At 37.6% G+C, this 15533-nt stretch overlaps 1 protein-coding gene across 1 annotated transcript in view; it reads right to left on the bottom strand.

The window, feature by feature from the left end:
- Nucleotides 1–1054: 1054 nt before the first annotated feature.
- The window catches only part of LOC134856783 (uncharacterized), a 105567-nt gene continuing 91088 nt past the window's right edge, over nucleotides 1055–15533 (bottom strand). The window contains exons 3-4 of the mRNA XM_063873058.1: nucleotides 13468–14273; nucleotides 1055–1846 (exon numbers count right to left, since the gene is read on the bottom strand). Of these exons, the coding sequence (XP_063729128.1) occupies nucleotides 1427–1846; nucleotides 13468–14273 (1226 nt within the window). The 3' untranslated portion in view covers nucleotides 1055–1426. The remainder of the gene's footprint in view (nucleotides 1847–13467; nucleotides 14274–15533) is intronic.

Raw genomic sequence — 15533 nt, 5'->3', positions numbered from 1 at the left:
GGAGGTTGTTGATTAGATTCTTTTACCGATTGTAATTGTTTTTTTTTGTGGTGACTACATCAATTAGAATAAAATTATTGTTCAGACCACCCGGGTAGAGATCCCGCTCAAAAACCGCTCTAGATATGCGCGGTTTGAGCGGTTTTCCAGCAAGATTTGAGCGGTTTGAGCAATTTGGGCGTTTTTTTTTTTGGAAAAACCGCTCAAACCACTCGAATTTTTCTTAAAAAACCGCTCATTTTTTGCGGTGGTTTTTGAACGGGTTTTCAAGCAAGATTTGAGCGGTTTTTAAGCAATTTTGAGCGGTCTTATAAAGAAAACTGGTTAAAACCATCAAAAGGCCTGGAAAGGTAATGTGACGCTAAGATGCAGTTGAAGTACTATCTACAATTTAAAAAAAGTGCTTAACCGTTCTAAATTCAAGCAAGATATTTTCAATTTCTAAACCTGTAAAAAAACCGCTCAAAAACCGGTCAAAAAAAACCGCTCAAAAACTTTTGAGCGTTTTTTTTTCACAGGTCTAGACATCAAACAATATCTTGCTTGAGTTGAGAACGGTTAAGCACACTTTTTTAATTGTAGATAGTACTTCAACTGCATCTTAGCGTCACATTACCTTTCCAGGCCTTTTGATGTTTTAATCGGTTTTCTTATAAGACCGTTCAAATCTTGCGCGGTTTCTTAGATAAATCGTTCAAAAACCGCTCAAACCGCACATTTTTAAGCAAGATTATTAGCACAATCCGCTCAAATTTGAAGCAAAACGCTCAAACGGCTCAAATCTTGCTTCAAATTAGGTGAAAAATCTCGACTGGCAATGAAAATGGGGAGGAACTTTGTATTCGGGTGTTTTGATTTTTTCTTTTACAACTTTTTTGTTTTCCCTGCAAAATCAGATGCCACGAATAATCATCGGACAGTGTCGAGTAATGTTTCATACAAAAGCTTTTTTAGTCGTTATTTTAATTACTTTTAAAGATTCTAAAAAGTTTTTTTAGTGTTGAGAAAAACCGTTTTGAATATTTTGATTTTTCTTCTATTTTCAAGCGAGCAAAGCAATCGAGCAACGTTTGTTATCTACAAAATTTAGCAGTATAGGCTAAAAAACTTGGCTTTCTTAAAAAGAAGGCAAATTTTAGAGGCTTCAGTTAGCTCCTCTGTGGCGAAAAAATAATTTTTTCTTGTTTTTTGTTTTTATTGTAAAATTGCTGCGGAGGTGGTCAGAAATTTCTGGGCCACTTGCACAGTAACCGGCTATCCTAGTTATTCCTTTGGAAATGTCACAGTTGTTATTGATTATAGATGCTTTAAGAGCTTAAGTTGGTAATTGAAATCATTTTTTTTGGAAAACTGTTCATTATCATCAAATATAGTCTGTTACTTAAGCCCGAACTTGGATGCGGATACTGATAAAAACAGTGGCAAATCATTCCATGATTACAGCACTTTCGATGCCCATTGCAATGTATGAATGGAGGAAATTGGACCAGGTATTCAGATGTTTGGAGGCCACGGCTGCCAGTGAGCACATGATGCAGTTACCTAGATAGGCAAGCAGAACTGCCAGAACAGATAAATTATTGGTCGAGGAGGAGGAGGAGGAGGATGAGGATAGGGGGCAGCCTTGAGTCTGCCGGTTCTGGTCTTCATTTCCATCCACAGCTGGCCAGCAGTCCGGCTGCGTATTTGAGGTGAAATGTCTCCTTAGGCGGATGAGAGTGAAGGAGGTGAAGAGAGTTGGCATTAGAAGAGAGAGCACAATGTTTGCGCCCACATCCAGGGTAGCTGTCGGCTGAGACAGCAGAGTCTCCAGTAGAGCTGACAGACCCACGACTGTATGGGTCACCTGAAAAGGACACTCACGTTATCAATTAGGCTACTATCTATTCAAGAACCCTGAAACACTAGAAGAGTCAATCTCTGCATTATGCTATCTAGTTAGTTGAGTTGAAGTCTTGATGTTAGCTATTGTAATTGTTCCGACTTTCGATACGAAATAAACGTAATATTTGTGCTCGGGGTGGGTTTTTTTTCTTCAGACAAATTTCGACTTTTTAACTAGCCATTTTTGAAAGAATTTTTTTTATATCATTCGAAAAGTATTGTTGTCCTGAGCTTAAATTTGAAAAGATATTTCACCTGTGATCGTTTTTTGTAAAGTTATGAGGGTTTAAAGATTGCCATTTTGACCAATTTGGGACAATTAACGCGCGATATAATTGGCGCTCTTAACGCGTAAGTGGAGATTTAATCCGTCTTACAAATCGTTCCAAATTGGTTGAACGAAGCTTATTTGCCATAATTGATTTATTACAAGGAATGAAATCTATCTTTTTGTACTTCAAATGGCGTATGGGGGGATGATTTTCATAAAAAATTTCAAATTTGAAAAAAAAATTTCATTTTGTTTTATTTCATTTAAGTTTTTATGTTATTACTGCTGCTCCATAAACCTTAAAAGACAGTCAGAACATTCAGGGCTTCGCCCTGATACGAGCAGTCTTGTTGTTCCGACTTTCGATACGAAAGTAACGGAATATTTGTGCTCGGGGTGCGTTTTTTTTTTCTTCAGACAAATTTCGACTTCTTAACTAGCCATTTTTGACGGAATTTTTTTTACATCATTCGAAAGCTATTGTTGTCCTGAGCTCAAATTTGAAAAGATATTTCACCTGTGATAATTTTTCGTAAAGTTATGGGGGTTTAAAGATTGCCATTTCGGCCAATTTGGGACAATTAACTCGCAATATATTTCGCGCTATTAACGCGTAAGCGGAGAGTTAATCCGTCTTAAAATCGTTCTAAATTGGTTGAAAGAAGCTTCTTTGCCATAATTGATTTGTTACAAGGAACGAAATCTCTCTTTTTGTACTTTATATGGCGTGTGGGGGGATGATTTTCATTAAAAAATTTCAAATTTTAGAAAAAAAAATTTCATTTTATTTTTATTACATTTAATTTTTTGATGTTATTACTGCTCCATAAAACCTTAAAAGGCAGTCGGAACATTCAGGGCTTCGCCCTGATACGAGCAGTCTTGTTTAAATATGAAACTAAACTATCTGGTAGTGGATATGAATTCCGATGTGGCCATGTCAGTTTGACTCAAAACCAACCTATACTTTTCTCAAGTGAGCTCTAGGTATTTTTGAAGTCTCTTTCACTCTCTGCCAAAAATAATAATTCAGTTCGAACAGCTGTTAGGCCGGCCTCCCCATGTCCACCTATTAAATCTAACCGGAATATTCATTAACAAAATTCCGGATAAATCGTTGAGAATTCTCTGTACCGAACAGTCTCTGTGCCGAATATTCGTCCAACCAAGAAACTTATCAGGCTGAAATAGAAACGCTATGGCAAAATCATTATTCCACAACATGCTTAGTGGTCGTCGAGGAGACTTTTTAAATTTCCCATTGAAATGATACCGATCTAATCGCTGCACACATGACCAGTGATTAGATCCTGAGCTATCTGCTGGCAGATAAAGAATCCCACCGTATGCATTCGTCTATGCAGTACGAAGAGAGAAAGGATTAGAAAACTTTTAAAAAGAAGCAAGGAGAGGCATCATCGGCAGCAGCGAGCATAATAGCGGAACCATTACAAAAAAAAACGGGGCTCTCAAACAGAACAAATGGACCGGGTCATTTTGATAAGGTAAGTAGACAAGGCGATATGAATGAGAACCAAGCGTGAGGCGACAACTATCAAAAGTTACAATTGTTCGACAGCAAAAAATTACACTTTTTTGAAAAGGCAACGATTCGCGGTGGGTGACTATTCGTACTAGAAGAAAGTTAGCAGTTTTTAATTGAGGCGATTAAATACCAGCTGAAATACCAGATTTCTGATACATTTGATCGAAAATTGAGGAGACTAAAAAGCGCTACCGAATTATGTACAAATATACCTAGGTTTTTGAATTGCTACGCAAATATCTTATAATTGCGTCTTGTCAAATGTCTCTGCAAATCACCATAAGCCAGCGCGGGAACGAGCAATTTGTTCTTGATAGATAAACGTTCAATAAAAACTAACACAATAACGTTACAAATAGAACCACAGGGAGGTGCAGTAAAAAGCGTTGTTAAACATCAGAAAATATTATCAACGATGAGATCATACACAAAAACTGCGAGCATAGTCACGAAGTTATTGTTCCGACTTTCGATACGAAAGTAACGAAATATTTGTGCTCGGGGTGGGTTTTTTTTTCTTCAGACAAATTTCGACTTTTTAACTAGCCATTTTTGACGGAATTTTTTTATATCATTCGAAAGGTATTGTTGTCTTGAGCTCAAATTTGAAAAGATATTTCACCTGTGATCTTTTTTTGTAAAGTTATGGGGTCTCAAAGATTGCCATTTCGGCCAATTTGGGAAATTAACGCGCGATATATTCCGCGCTATTAAAGTGTAAGCGGAGAGTTAATCCGTCTTAGAAATTGCTCCAATTTGGTTGAAAGAAGCCTATTTGCCATAATTGATTTGTTACAAGGAGCGAAATTTATCCCTTTGTACTTTTTATGGCTCGTGGGGATGATTTTCACAAAAACTTCAAATTTTCGAAAAAAAAAATTCAATTTGTCTTATTGTTCCGACTTTCGATACGAAAGTAACGGAATATTTGTGCTCGGGGTGGGTTTTTTTTCTTCAGACAAGTTTCGACTTTTTAACTAGCCATTTTTGACAGAATTTTTTTATATCATTCAAAAGGTATTGTTGTCCTGAGCTCAAATTTCAAAAGATATTTCACCTGTGATCATTTTTCGTAAAGTTATGGGGGTTTAAAGATTACCATTTTGGCCAATTTGGGACAATTAACGCGCGATATAATTCGCGCTATTAACGCGTAAGCGGAGATTTAATCCGTCTCAGAAATCGTTCCAAATTGGTCAAAAGAAGCTTATTCGCCATAATTGGTTTGTTACAAGGAGCAAAATCTATCCTTTTATACTTTGTATGGCGTGTGGGGGGATGATTTTCATAAAAAACTTCAAATTTAAAAAAAAAAAAATTTTTTTTCACTTTATTTTTTCATACGTTTAATTTTTTAATGTTATTACTGCTCCATAAACCTTAAAAGGCAGTCGGAACATTCAGGGCTTCGCACTGATACGAGCAGTCTTGTTAACTAACAAAAATCATTCAACAGCGCGACAGTTTGGAGCGAGTTTCTACCGGGGGCAATGGGCGACCTCTAGAAAATTTAAAGTTGGTGGGTTTAAAAAACTAATTTTTTGAAGTCGAGGGGTTATTTTGTGGTGGGATTAAGAATTTTTTCCGTCAGGTTGTTCATTTCAATTTTTTCAAAGTCAAACGTGAAATCTCATCTCAGCTCACTCTTGAGCCACCTCGGTCTTTTTACCTTGAACAAAGAGTGGAAATTAACAAAGAGAACGTTGTAAAACTGTCTAAACGAAAGTCTCACGCAAGAACAATTCGACGGCAAAAAAAATTTGCTTCAGCCCCCAAGACTCAAAAAGTAATACCAATCCCACATGAACTGTCCCTCACCTTTGTTGGGGAAATTTCGTGCCCTGACGACTACGGTTAATATCTTCTTTTTTTTCGGAATGGACGAGAACCTGACAATGTTAGATTTTAACAGCGCATGGCAGGCTGATGGAACACATAAAGCCTCTTCATCGCTATTCCTCTGTATTATCACTTTTCATGCTGTAGTGAACAAGCAAAGAGTATCATTAGTCTACTTTTTCAAACAAAAATAGCGAGGATCAATTTATTCACGAATTTGACAACTGAAAGAAAAGAATTATTCAATTTTAGAGTCATCGCAGACTGTGGTGAATTTTGAAAAAACTTCTATCAATGCCTTTCAATAAAAATTCTGTGGGAGGTCTACTCAATGGGTGCTTTTTCATTTCGCTCAAGCAAACTGGCGCAAAACTAAGGAACATGGGCTGGCTCCCACTTGCAGATTGATCTTACTGGGACAGTTGAATATTTTAAGTTGAATCTTTATGACAACCAACCGTGACCGTGGGGGGCTGGTCAGTTTTTTCAGAATTAGTGGACCCAATTCAAAAACGCAAGGAATGGCCGACAGAAGACTAAACATCCAGTAGAAGGCTGGCATGGAGCCTTTCAAAGTAAAATTAATTGCGCTTATCTGGCCATACATAAGTTTATTGAGTTCATGCGAAAAAAATCAGAGCATGACCGGCAACAAAGTTGCTCGATTTCAAGTAAAGAGATTGATACTAAAATAACAAAATATGAAAAAAAAACAATCTCGATTGATCGAACTTCTGAAAAAAATACCTAAACAGTACATTTTAAAGCAAATTGAAGGATTATCTTATAACTTTACTAGATTACGTGTTGTTGTTTCATTGTTAGAATTCTAAATGTTACTGATCAAATTTATTTGTCGATACTAAATGTTCCTTAGGTGAAATAGTCGCTCTCTTCTAATCAACGCTTTTTTTAATCCTACGGTTTGTCACTTTCGACCTTTTGTCGCTTTTGACGAGTTGTCGCCTTGCCGATCCAAGAGGAGACAGAACAGAAAGAAACGCGGAAAACGCCGAAAAACTTGATACGGATCTCATAGCTTACGCGAAGTATACCCATGCAGTAGGATTAATTCCAGAGAGCAGCAGCATGCTCACGGACGATAGTGACACAAATTCCATGCAACTCGACGAGGCACCAGTCAATGATTTTACGGCAGTTGGTTTACGATGACACCTATCACGCGCTTGATCTGAGATAGGAACTCGTCTCGAGGAACTGGGATACACACATGGGATCATAGGAACTGGGTTAAAAAACACCGTCGCTCTGAAATATCATAGTCCTGATTGGATCAAAAGAAAAGACTGTCCAAACAGCTTCAGTTATCGAGTTGAACAACCGCAGAGGGCAAACATTTGGGGGAGAAAGCCGCTGCCACAAAGTCTAGAAGTAAGTTTAAATGCAACGCCGCACTAGCCACCAGTAATGAAAAGCCAGTTTGCAGTGTTACAAATAATCGTAACTCGAATCATGAGGTTGCGGATAGGACAATCGAAGAACTACCCGCATCCAAGTTTAGGCGTAACTAACCGATTATAACTGATTATTATGTTGATTTTTGGTTAATTGTAATCGATTATAATTACCAAAATTAGATGTTTAAAGGATTTATAATTGATTATAATCGTGAAATTTTCCAAAACATTGAAATCTCTTATAATCGATTAAAATTGATTATAGTTCATACAAAAAACCCTTAAAATTAATTATAATTGAATATAACCGCTTATTTTGCCAAAACTTTGTCAAACCAAAACAATATTCGAATTATACTTTATGGGTAATTAATTTTGTGTCAATAACTCTAAAAGGGAGATCTCTTGTCACACATTGGTTGATCTGAACACAAAGTTTTACCACGAAACAAAAGTTTTATAGAGATTCTCTCATTTTAGTGGAAAGGTTCCCGCGGTGCGTGAAATTATATTTTCAGAATTAATCATGGAACTTAATCAGTTTCCTGATGTTTTGGAGGTTTAAAAAGCTTAAAACTTGCATCATGAAATAACTCTGATGGGGAAGAAAAGAAAAAACCTCATAATTTTGATTGATTTGAAAATTTTTAAAACAGAGTTCTCATTTTTCACAGGAACCAACGTCTACGAAGAGCATGAAGTATAAACATGCAAACACGAATCATACCTTGTAGGGCTCCTGTTACAACTCAAAGCGGTACAACGAATAGGACGACGCGTATTCCAATTCACACTCAAGAGCAAGTTCAAACGGAGATGAGAACCGACGAAACTAGAACAGTTCTATTATTACACACTAGAAGAACCAATTGCTTTTTGCAAATTCACTTGACTCCAAACAATTTTTCTAAAAATTTAACCAAAATTTCAAAATTTTTTATCAAAAACTAAACATCGTTTTCTTTCTTGGCAACGTGGCCCAAACCACACAAAAAAGTACAGAAAAACGACGTCAAACATAGTTCTCAATCGTTGATCTCAAAGTCTAGCTGGATGATTCAAAAAAACAGTGTGTAAGGCCAGCATAACTGAGGCCAAGGAAACGGAGCGTATCAATTCCAAACAGGCTTCTATGGGCTCACCGATATAGCGGCAGAATTGCAAATAGCTGATGACCTCCAGGGTCGAGGTGCTCACTTTATATTTCAATTTTCACAATCCAGCACATGTGTGCTCTACCGAAAGAGAAAAGTCGAGACAGGGATTTCGGTCGAGCACAAATTTTAAGCGTATCTCGAGCATGATCGAAACACCGATTGTCCCGGGGGTACTACCGATTAAAATACGTATTTAAAAACTTTTTTCAAAAACTGATAAAATTTCTACAATTCCAACTCAAAATGAAAACCAGTATTCTTAAAACTGGTCGAGCCTAAACTCGAAACATACCTCGAGCAAATTCGAAACCTTACTAAAAGAAACAAGAAACAGTGGGGTCGATTGTTAGATCACTTTGTTTCAATTAGTAGCTAACATTACAAGGCTCGGTTGAATTATATCATCGATCATAGTCAATCTGGCCCTAGAGTTGAATGATGTTTATAAAAACAGGTAAATTAAAAGGGGAAGATTAATTAAAAAGGGTTAAATGTTATGCACAAATGTTCATCTTTTGCTAACTTTTAACAATAGGAGGGGATATTTATTTTATTGCTTTTATTTCTTACTATATTTGTTGGAAAGTAGCAGAGAGAAGATGGGTAGAACTTGTTGTTCAATGCTTGCCGGGTACACTGTCTAATGCTCACTGTCCGTTGAGATCTTCTCCGACACTCGGGTGGTTGCTCTTCCTGTTTCTTTTCGGATTGTTTAGTTTAACTTAAGAAATAGCATTACTTAAACTTGTTTAAGTTTTGAGTGGCTCTAGTAAAAGCGAAATTTAGTAAAAGAGTGTTAAGTTGTATTCTTTTCAAAAGATGAAAAAAGAAAAAGATGAGCAAATTTTAGGCGTCTGTTTGAGCGTAAGAAATTAGAGTCAACGACAAATGCAGGCAGGCTCATACGAAACAATTTAGTTTGGTTTTCCCTGCACCTGCTATTAGACTTCAGTTCTTTTTTAATCGCCTGTCCTCCGTTTGATCAGGAGACTAGACTGACATTTGGACTTTATTGATTTTTTATTTTAACTTTTGTTTAACTGGAGGAACTCATAATACTTCCACCTGCTTTAGTTACTTTAAAATTCAGAACAGCGGGGGATTAAACAATTTTCAAAGCCAAAAGAATAGACACACTCCGCCCGGCTGGCTTCGTGGTGAAATAATCAGTTCCCTCGATCCTCCGATAAGTTTTATAACAATCTTTGCCAGTTTCTAAGATTATAAAATTGAAAGAATGAAAAAAAAATCCGTTCAATATTCGAAAAGTTAGATATTGGGAATTCAATTATTCAATACATCTTTTTTTAATGAACAGCTATGAATGCAGTCCCTCAAATGGGCATTGCTTAAAGCATGAATATCAATTCATATAACATGTTTAAAATTAAATCAAACTTTATAAAAAAAAACGTTTAAGTGTGAAAATTGTGAAAAATTGATGAAAATTTCGGCTCTTTTTCCTTTCCCCCCACCTGCAAATTTTTATATTTGAAGTTACTGTTCGCTTTGTCCAATTGACGTGAATTTCGACATGCAGATTGATTAGGCCATGACAAACATATTTGGTCTTCATAATTAACCTTGTAAAACCAGTTGTTAGACCATAAAGTTCATGTTTGAGTGAGGTGGGGGGGGGGGGGGGGGGGGGGAGGAAAAAGAGCCAAAATTTCATTGCCTCGGTTACTAAAAAAATATAAACTATACATACGCCAAAGTAAGGTTTTTTTGTAAACGAACTTGGGAGGCATGGAAAGTTCTGAACGTCTACTCGGGACGCTCGGAAAACTTTATCGCTCCAAGACAAGGTACTTCATTACGGCTTTGTCTGGATCTCCCAAATGCATAGAGATTCGAACAGCGAAGGCAAGCCGCAAATTATGTGCACAAAGACAGCTAAGTAGACCTATAATTTCTATCGAGGCTGGTCAAAGGACAGTTACAAGGGCACCATTCTTAATCGTGGATGGCAAAAAAAGCCATCGTTTCGTAGTAGATCGTTATCAAATAAAAAATAGTATAAATGTAACAACAACAAAAAACAGAAATATGATCCTCAGCTTTGAAGAACCATTGCAGTCGGATCCCAAAAAACGTATCTTGCTTTATCGAAAATTACTAAGCTTTACTACGCAAATTGGCTTACAATATCCCGTGGTCAAACAATTTAAGAGTGAATTGGAGACCGCACAAGAAAAAGGAAGAAGAATTCTATCACACCTAAAGGAATAATTAGAACAAACAATTACAAATTATCTATCAAAACCGTGAAATGAACCTTGCGAAAAAAAGCGGCAAGCAATTCATCAGCCCTATAGGGGTAACAGTGAAGAAAGGAACCAACAAACAGGTGAAACAATTTCGAACCACGCAAAAGTTGTTTTCGGAAGTTTTAGAATTACAATTTCTTTGATGGAAAAATACTAGTCGATAATGAATGATACATGGATGCAAAAAATGAAAGATCTATGATACCTTTCTGAATTGCAATACAACTTCAACCCGGGTAAGCTTTGATAATCAGAAGGCTTGAGCAACTAAATTAGCCGGGAAAGGGTAACTTTTGGTTTAAAAAAACGGCAAATATTTTTAAATTGATTCTTATAGTGCTGTCCTGGCAATTTTTTAGCGCTGTTTTTGAGATTTATCAGAATTTCTTTCGTTTTTTCAGTGCTATTTTTTTGCATTTTTTCAGTGCTGTTACGGTGCTGATTTATCTCTGTAACAGTGCTGTTACAGTGCTGATTTATCTCTGTAACAGTGCTGTTACAGTGCTGATTTATCTCTGTAACAGTGCTGTTACAGTGCTGATTTATCTCTGTAACAGTGCTGTTACAGTGCTGATTTATCTCTGTAACAGTGATGTTACAGTGCTGATTTATCTCTGTAACAGTGATGTTACAGTGCTGATTTATCTCTGTAACAGTGATGTTACAGTGCTGATTTATCTCTGTAACAGTGCTGTTACAGTGCTGATTTATCTCTGTAACAGTGCTGTTACAGTGCTGATTTATCTCTGTAACAGTGATGTTAGAGTGCTGATTTATCTCTGTAACAGTGATGTTAGAGTGCTGATTTATCTCTGTAACAGTGCTGTTACAGAGCTGATTTATCTCTGTAACAGTGCTGTTACAGCGCTGATTTATCTCTGTAACAGTGCTGTTACAGTGCTGATTTATCTCTGTAACAGTGATGTTACAGTGCTGATTTATCTCTGTAACAGTGCTGTTACAGTGCTGATTTATCTCTGTAACAGTGCTGTTACAGTGCTGATTTATCTCTGTAACAGTGCTGTTACAGTGCTGATTTATCTCTGTAACAGTGCTGTTACAGTGCTGATTTATCTCTGTAACAGTGCTGTTACAGTGCTGATTTATCTCTGTAACAGTGCTGTTACAGTGCTGATTTATCTCTGTAACAGTGATGTTAGAGTGCTGATTTATCTCTGTAACAGTGATGTTAGAGTGCTGATTTATCTCTGTAACAGTGATGTTACAGTGCTGATTTATCTCTGTAACAGTGCTGTTACAGTGCTGATTTATCTCTGTAACAGTGCTGTTACAGTGCTGATTTATCTCTGTAACAGTGATGTTAGAGTGCTGATTTATCTCTGTAACAGTGATGTTAGAGTGCTGATTTATCTCTGTAACAGTGATGTTAGAAGGCTGATTTATCTCTGTAACAGTGCTGTTACAGTGCTGATTTATCTCTGTAACAGTGCTGTTACAGTGCTGATTTATCTCTGTAACAATGATGTTAGAGTGCTGATTTATCTCTGTAACAGTGATGTTAGAGTGCTGATTTATCTCTGTAACAGTGCTGTTACAGTGCTGATTTATCTCTGTAACAGTGCTGTTACAGTGCTGATTTATCTCTGTAACAGTGCTGTTACAGTGCTGATTTATCTCTGTAACAGTGATGTTACAGTGCTGATTTATCTCTGTAACAGTGCTGTTACAGTGCTGATTTATCTCTGTAACAGTGCTGTTACAGTGCTGATTTATCTCTGTAACAGTGCTGTTACAGTGCTGATTTATCTCTGTAACAGTGATGTTAGAGTGCTGATTTATCTCTGTAACAGTGATGTTAGAGTGCTGATTTATCTCCGTAACAGTGCTGTTACAGTGCTGATTTATCTCTGTAACAGTGATGTTAGAGTGCTGATTTATCTCTGTAACAGTGATGTTAGAGTGCTGATTTATCTCTGTAACAGTGATGTTAGAGTGCTGATTTATCTCTGTAACAGTGATGTTACAGTGCTGATTTATCTCTGTAACAGTGATGTTACAGTGCTGATTTATCTCTGTAACAGTGATGTTACAGTGCTGATTTATCTCTGTAACAGTGCTGTTACAGTGCTGATTTATCTCTGTAACAGTGCTGTTACAGTGCTGATTTATCTCTGTAACAGTGCTGTTACAGTGCTGATTTATCTCTGTAACAGTGCTGTTACAGTGCTGATTTATCTCTGTAACAGTGCTGTTACAGTGCTGATTTATCTCTGTAACAGTGCTGTTACAGTGCTGATTTATCTCTGTAACAGTGATGTTACAGTGCTGATTTATCTCTGTAACAGTGCTGTTACAGTGCTGATTTATCTCTGTAACAGTGCTGTTACAGTGCTGATTTATCTCTGTAACAGTGCTGTTACAGTGCTGATTTATCTCTGTAACAGTGATGTTAGAGTGCTGATTTATCTCTGTAACAGTGCTGTTACAGTGCTGATTTATCTCTGTAACAGTGCTGTTACAGTGCTGATTTATCTCTGTAACAGTGCTGTTACAGTGCTGATTTATCTCTGTAACAGTGCTGTTACAGTGCTGGTTTATCTCTGTAAGAGTGATGTTAGAGTGCTGATTTATCTCTGCAACAGTGCTGATTTTTATCGCTGATTTATCTCTGATCAGAGATAAATTGACGCTGGCGAGTACTGTAACAGTACTGCAACAGTACTGATTTTCTCTGCAAGATCTATCCGGGAATTTAATGAAACTTGTAGCAACCGCAAGCCAGAAAATACCAATTAGCCGATTTAGGCGGCCCCTTCCTGGTTGAAGATGCGGCAAATTTTTTACTCGAAGGAGTGAAGAACGCGTTATTTTTGATTAAAATGATATTGTCAAAAAGACTAGAAATTGGTTTCCCATTTTGCAAACTCTGAATGTCCCACGCTTTTTTCTGAAGCCGTCTTACTTTGGCAGCAATGCGCCTACAATATTCCTTTTTTTTGTTCTGTCAGCGTAATTTAAACCTTTGCTATACAACCAAATGAACTATCAAACACTTAGTGCTGCAACTTCCATTCTCACTTAACTCCGGATAAGCGCTACATGAATATGAAAACCAGCGCACCTGAAGCACCCAATTCGGGATTCCGTCGTAGTGACCCGGAATGATTAAACTGAAGTCCGCGTTATCGCATGGAGACCTCAATCTCAAGTTGATTACTGAAGCATCATTCATATAGGTCGCGGCAGCTGACACATTTGAAACGACACTGACGCTGCGGCAAGAGACTATTTTAGGACCGCTGGCATTGCTAGTGCCCAGAAACTCCGAGTGCTCACTCCTGCAGTCCGCCGATCTGTGTCTTCGGCACGGAGAAAACGAATAGTCGCCATTAGTCGGACTGAGAAACCGAGCAGCACCATTATTTCGCAGTAGATTGTCTTCATTTCCCTTGTCGCCGACGCATTGGGTGGATGATGTCTCCGTGGTGCGGCGAAGACAGATACTGAAGTTGTGATCTGGTGTCAATTTGATGTTCTCCTCGTGGTCGTGCTGCTCTGCATTGAGAAAACAAGATCTCGAGGATGCCTCAAAAGACGCAGTTGCCAGAACAGGTGAAGCGGCCGCGACAGCAGCATCAGCAGCAGCACCAGATCTCGCGGCGGCAGAAGTAGCAGCGCCGTCACTCACTGTCCTGGACACTGATACTTTATCCATTTCCAAATGTCTCCTGGGTCGTCTTCTATCAGCTTCGATATCACTGTGATGGGCAGCAGCCAATTCACTACTCTCATCATGTTGCAACAAAAGGAGATATGGCTTCACATTTTGGAAACAAGCAAGTGGGTGGCGGTGAAACAGTTTCGAGATCCAGAACATAAGCAGCGAGTTGATTGCACAGGGTAGCACCATTCCAGAAAAATAGAAGTCTAAAAAACAATGGAATATGAGTTATGACCTATTGGTTATACTCATAGAGTAGTTTCAGATAAGGTACACCGTCTGCTAGTCACGCTATCTTATTTTCGGCCGGATAGATTCGTGCAACTTCTTAGTCTAATATCGATCTTAATCTTACTGTTATAACTCCTCGTCTCAATAGATCTAGTGAATACTGGTTTATGCGAGTTAGTTCTTGGAGTTTATCCAGAAGGAGAACAAGTGTATTCAAAGTTTTATTCAAATTGTTCTGGTGCTGAAACTACAAGCAGTTTCAGCAATTACAATTAAGTGTCAATGTTAGAGATTGAATATGATTGGTTAGTTAGTAATATTTCATAGTAATAATTTATCAATAATTTTTAGTTTTTAATTGTTTAATGCAGAGAAGGACGGGTTTTGTAGTTTCTTTTAGAAGTTGCGAGGATTGACTTCTTGGAGAGAGGAGAAGTGTGGTTGTTTTTGTTAGACGGAGGAAAATTGTTTCGTTCGTGTTTCAAGATGGGTCGCGTTGGTCGAGGTGGTCTTGGGTGATTGTGTCAAGACTTCTGATCGATGAAATGATGAATCGATTTTGTTAAGTTTAGAGCGAGACTACGTGCAGGGTGAAGTTTGACTTTTCCGTGTGAAGTGCCAAGTTACTAGGATCGGTACGTGTAGTCAACATCGAGATGGCCATTGGTCTGGTTCAATGGTTTTGCTTTGCTGCGATGTTGAGTCCAAACTTAAAAGTAACAACTTTAAAGGTAACAACTTTTGGCATCAAATCGAATAGATTTCCCTTTCCAGAGGTGGAGTGTAGTTGGATTATCATCTCCTTTGCTGCTCGTTTCTTGGGCTCTAAGAAATCTTTACATATGGTATTTATGTTTTACATATATAATTACTTTTTGTTAGTTAAGTTTTAGGTATGATTTGTTATTATTTTTATCCGAAAAACGTTTTAATTTAGTTAGGTCACACTAGAGCAAATCTCGGCAAAAAATAGTGAGGGTCACAAAGCGTGGTTGTATTGCGGTGGGTAAGGCCAGCTATAGAGCATGCTCAGGACGTCCCTCTCGTTGGTGAAGCCAGGAGTGGGCTACATTTTTTTTTGGTCTTTTTGTGCAGAGTCTCTTTATTCGTTCAACCTTTTGTTACATTTTTAATTCTTGTTTTTCTCTGTTTTGTTTTGTTTGTGTCCTTTTCTAAAAAATTTGTCTTTCGACTTTTTTGTAATTTCTTTTATTTTAGTAAAACTTGAAAGTGGT

This window comes from Symsagittifera roscoffensis, chromosome 1, assembly GCF_963678635.1.
Source record: "Symsagittifera roscoffensis chromosome 1, txSymRosc1.1, whole genome shotgun sequence".
NCBI lineage: Eukaryota > Metazoa > Xenacoelomorpha > Acoela > Convolutidae > Symsagittifera > Symsagittifera roscoffensis.
The sequence above is the reverse complement of the archived record's forward strand: the minus strand, read 5'-3'. Positions and strand labels throughout refer to the sequence as shown.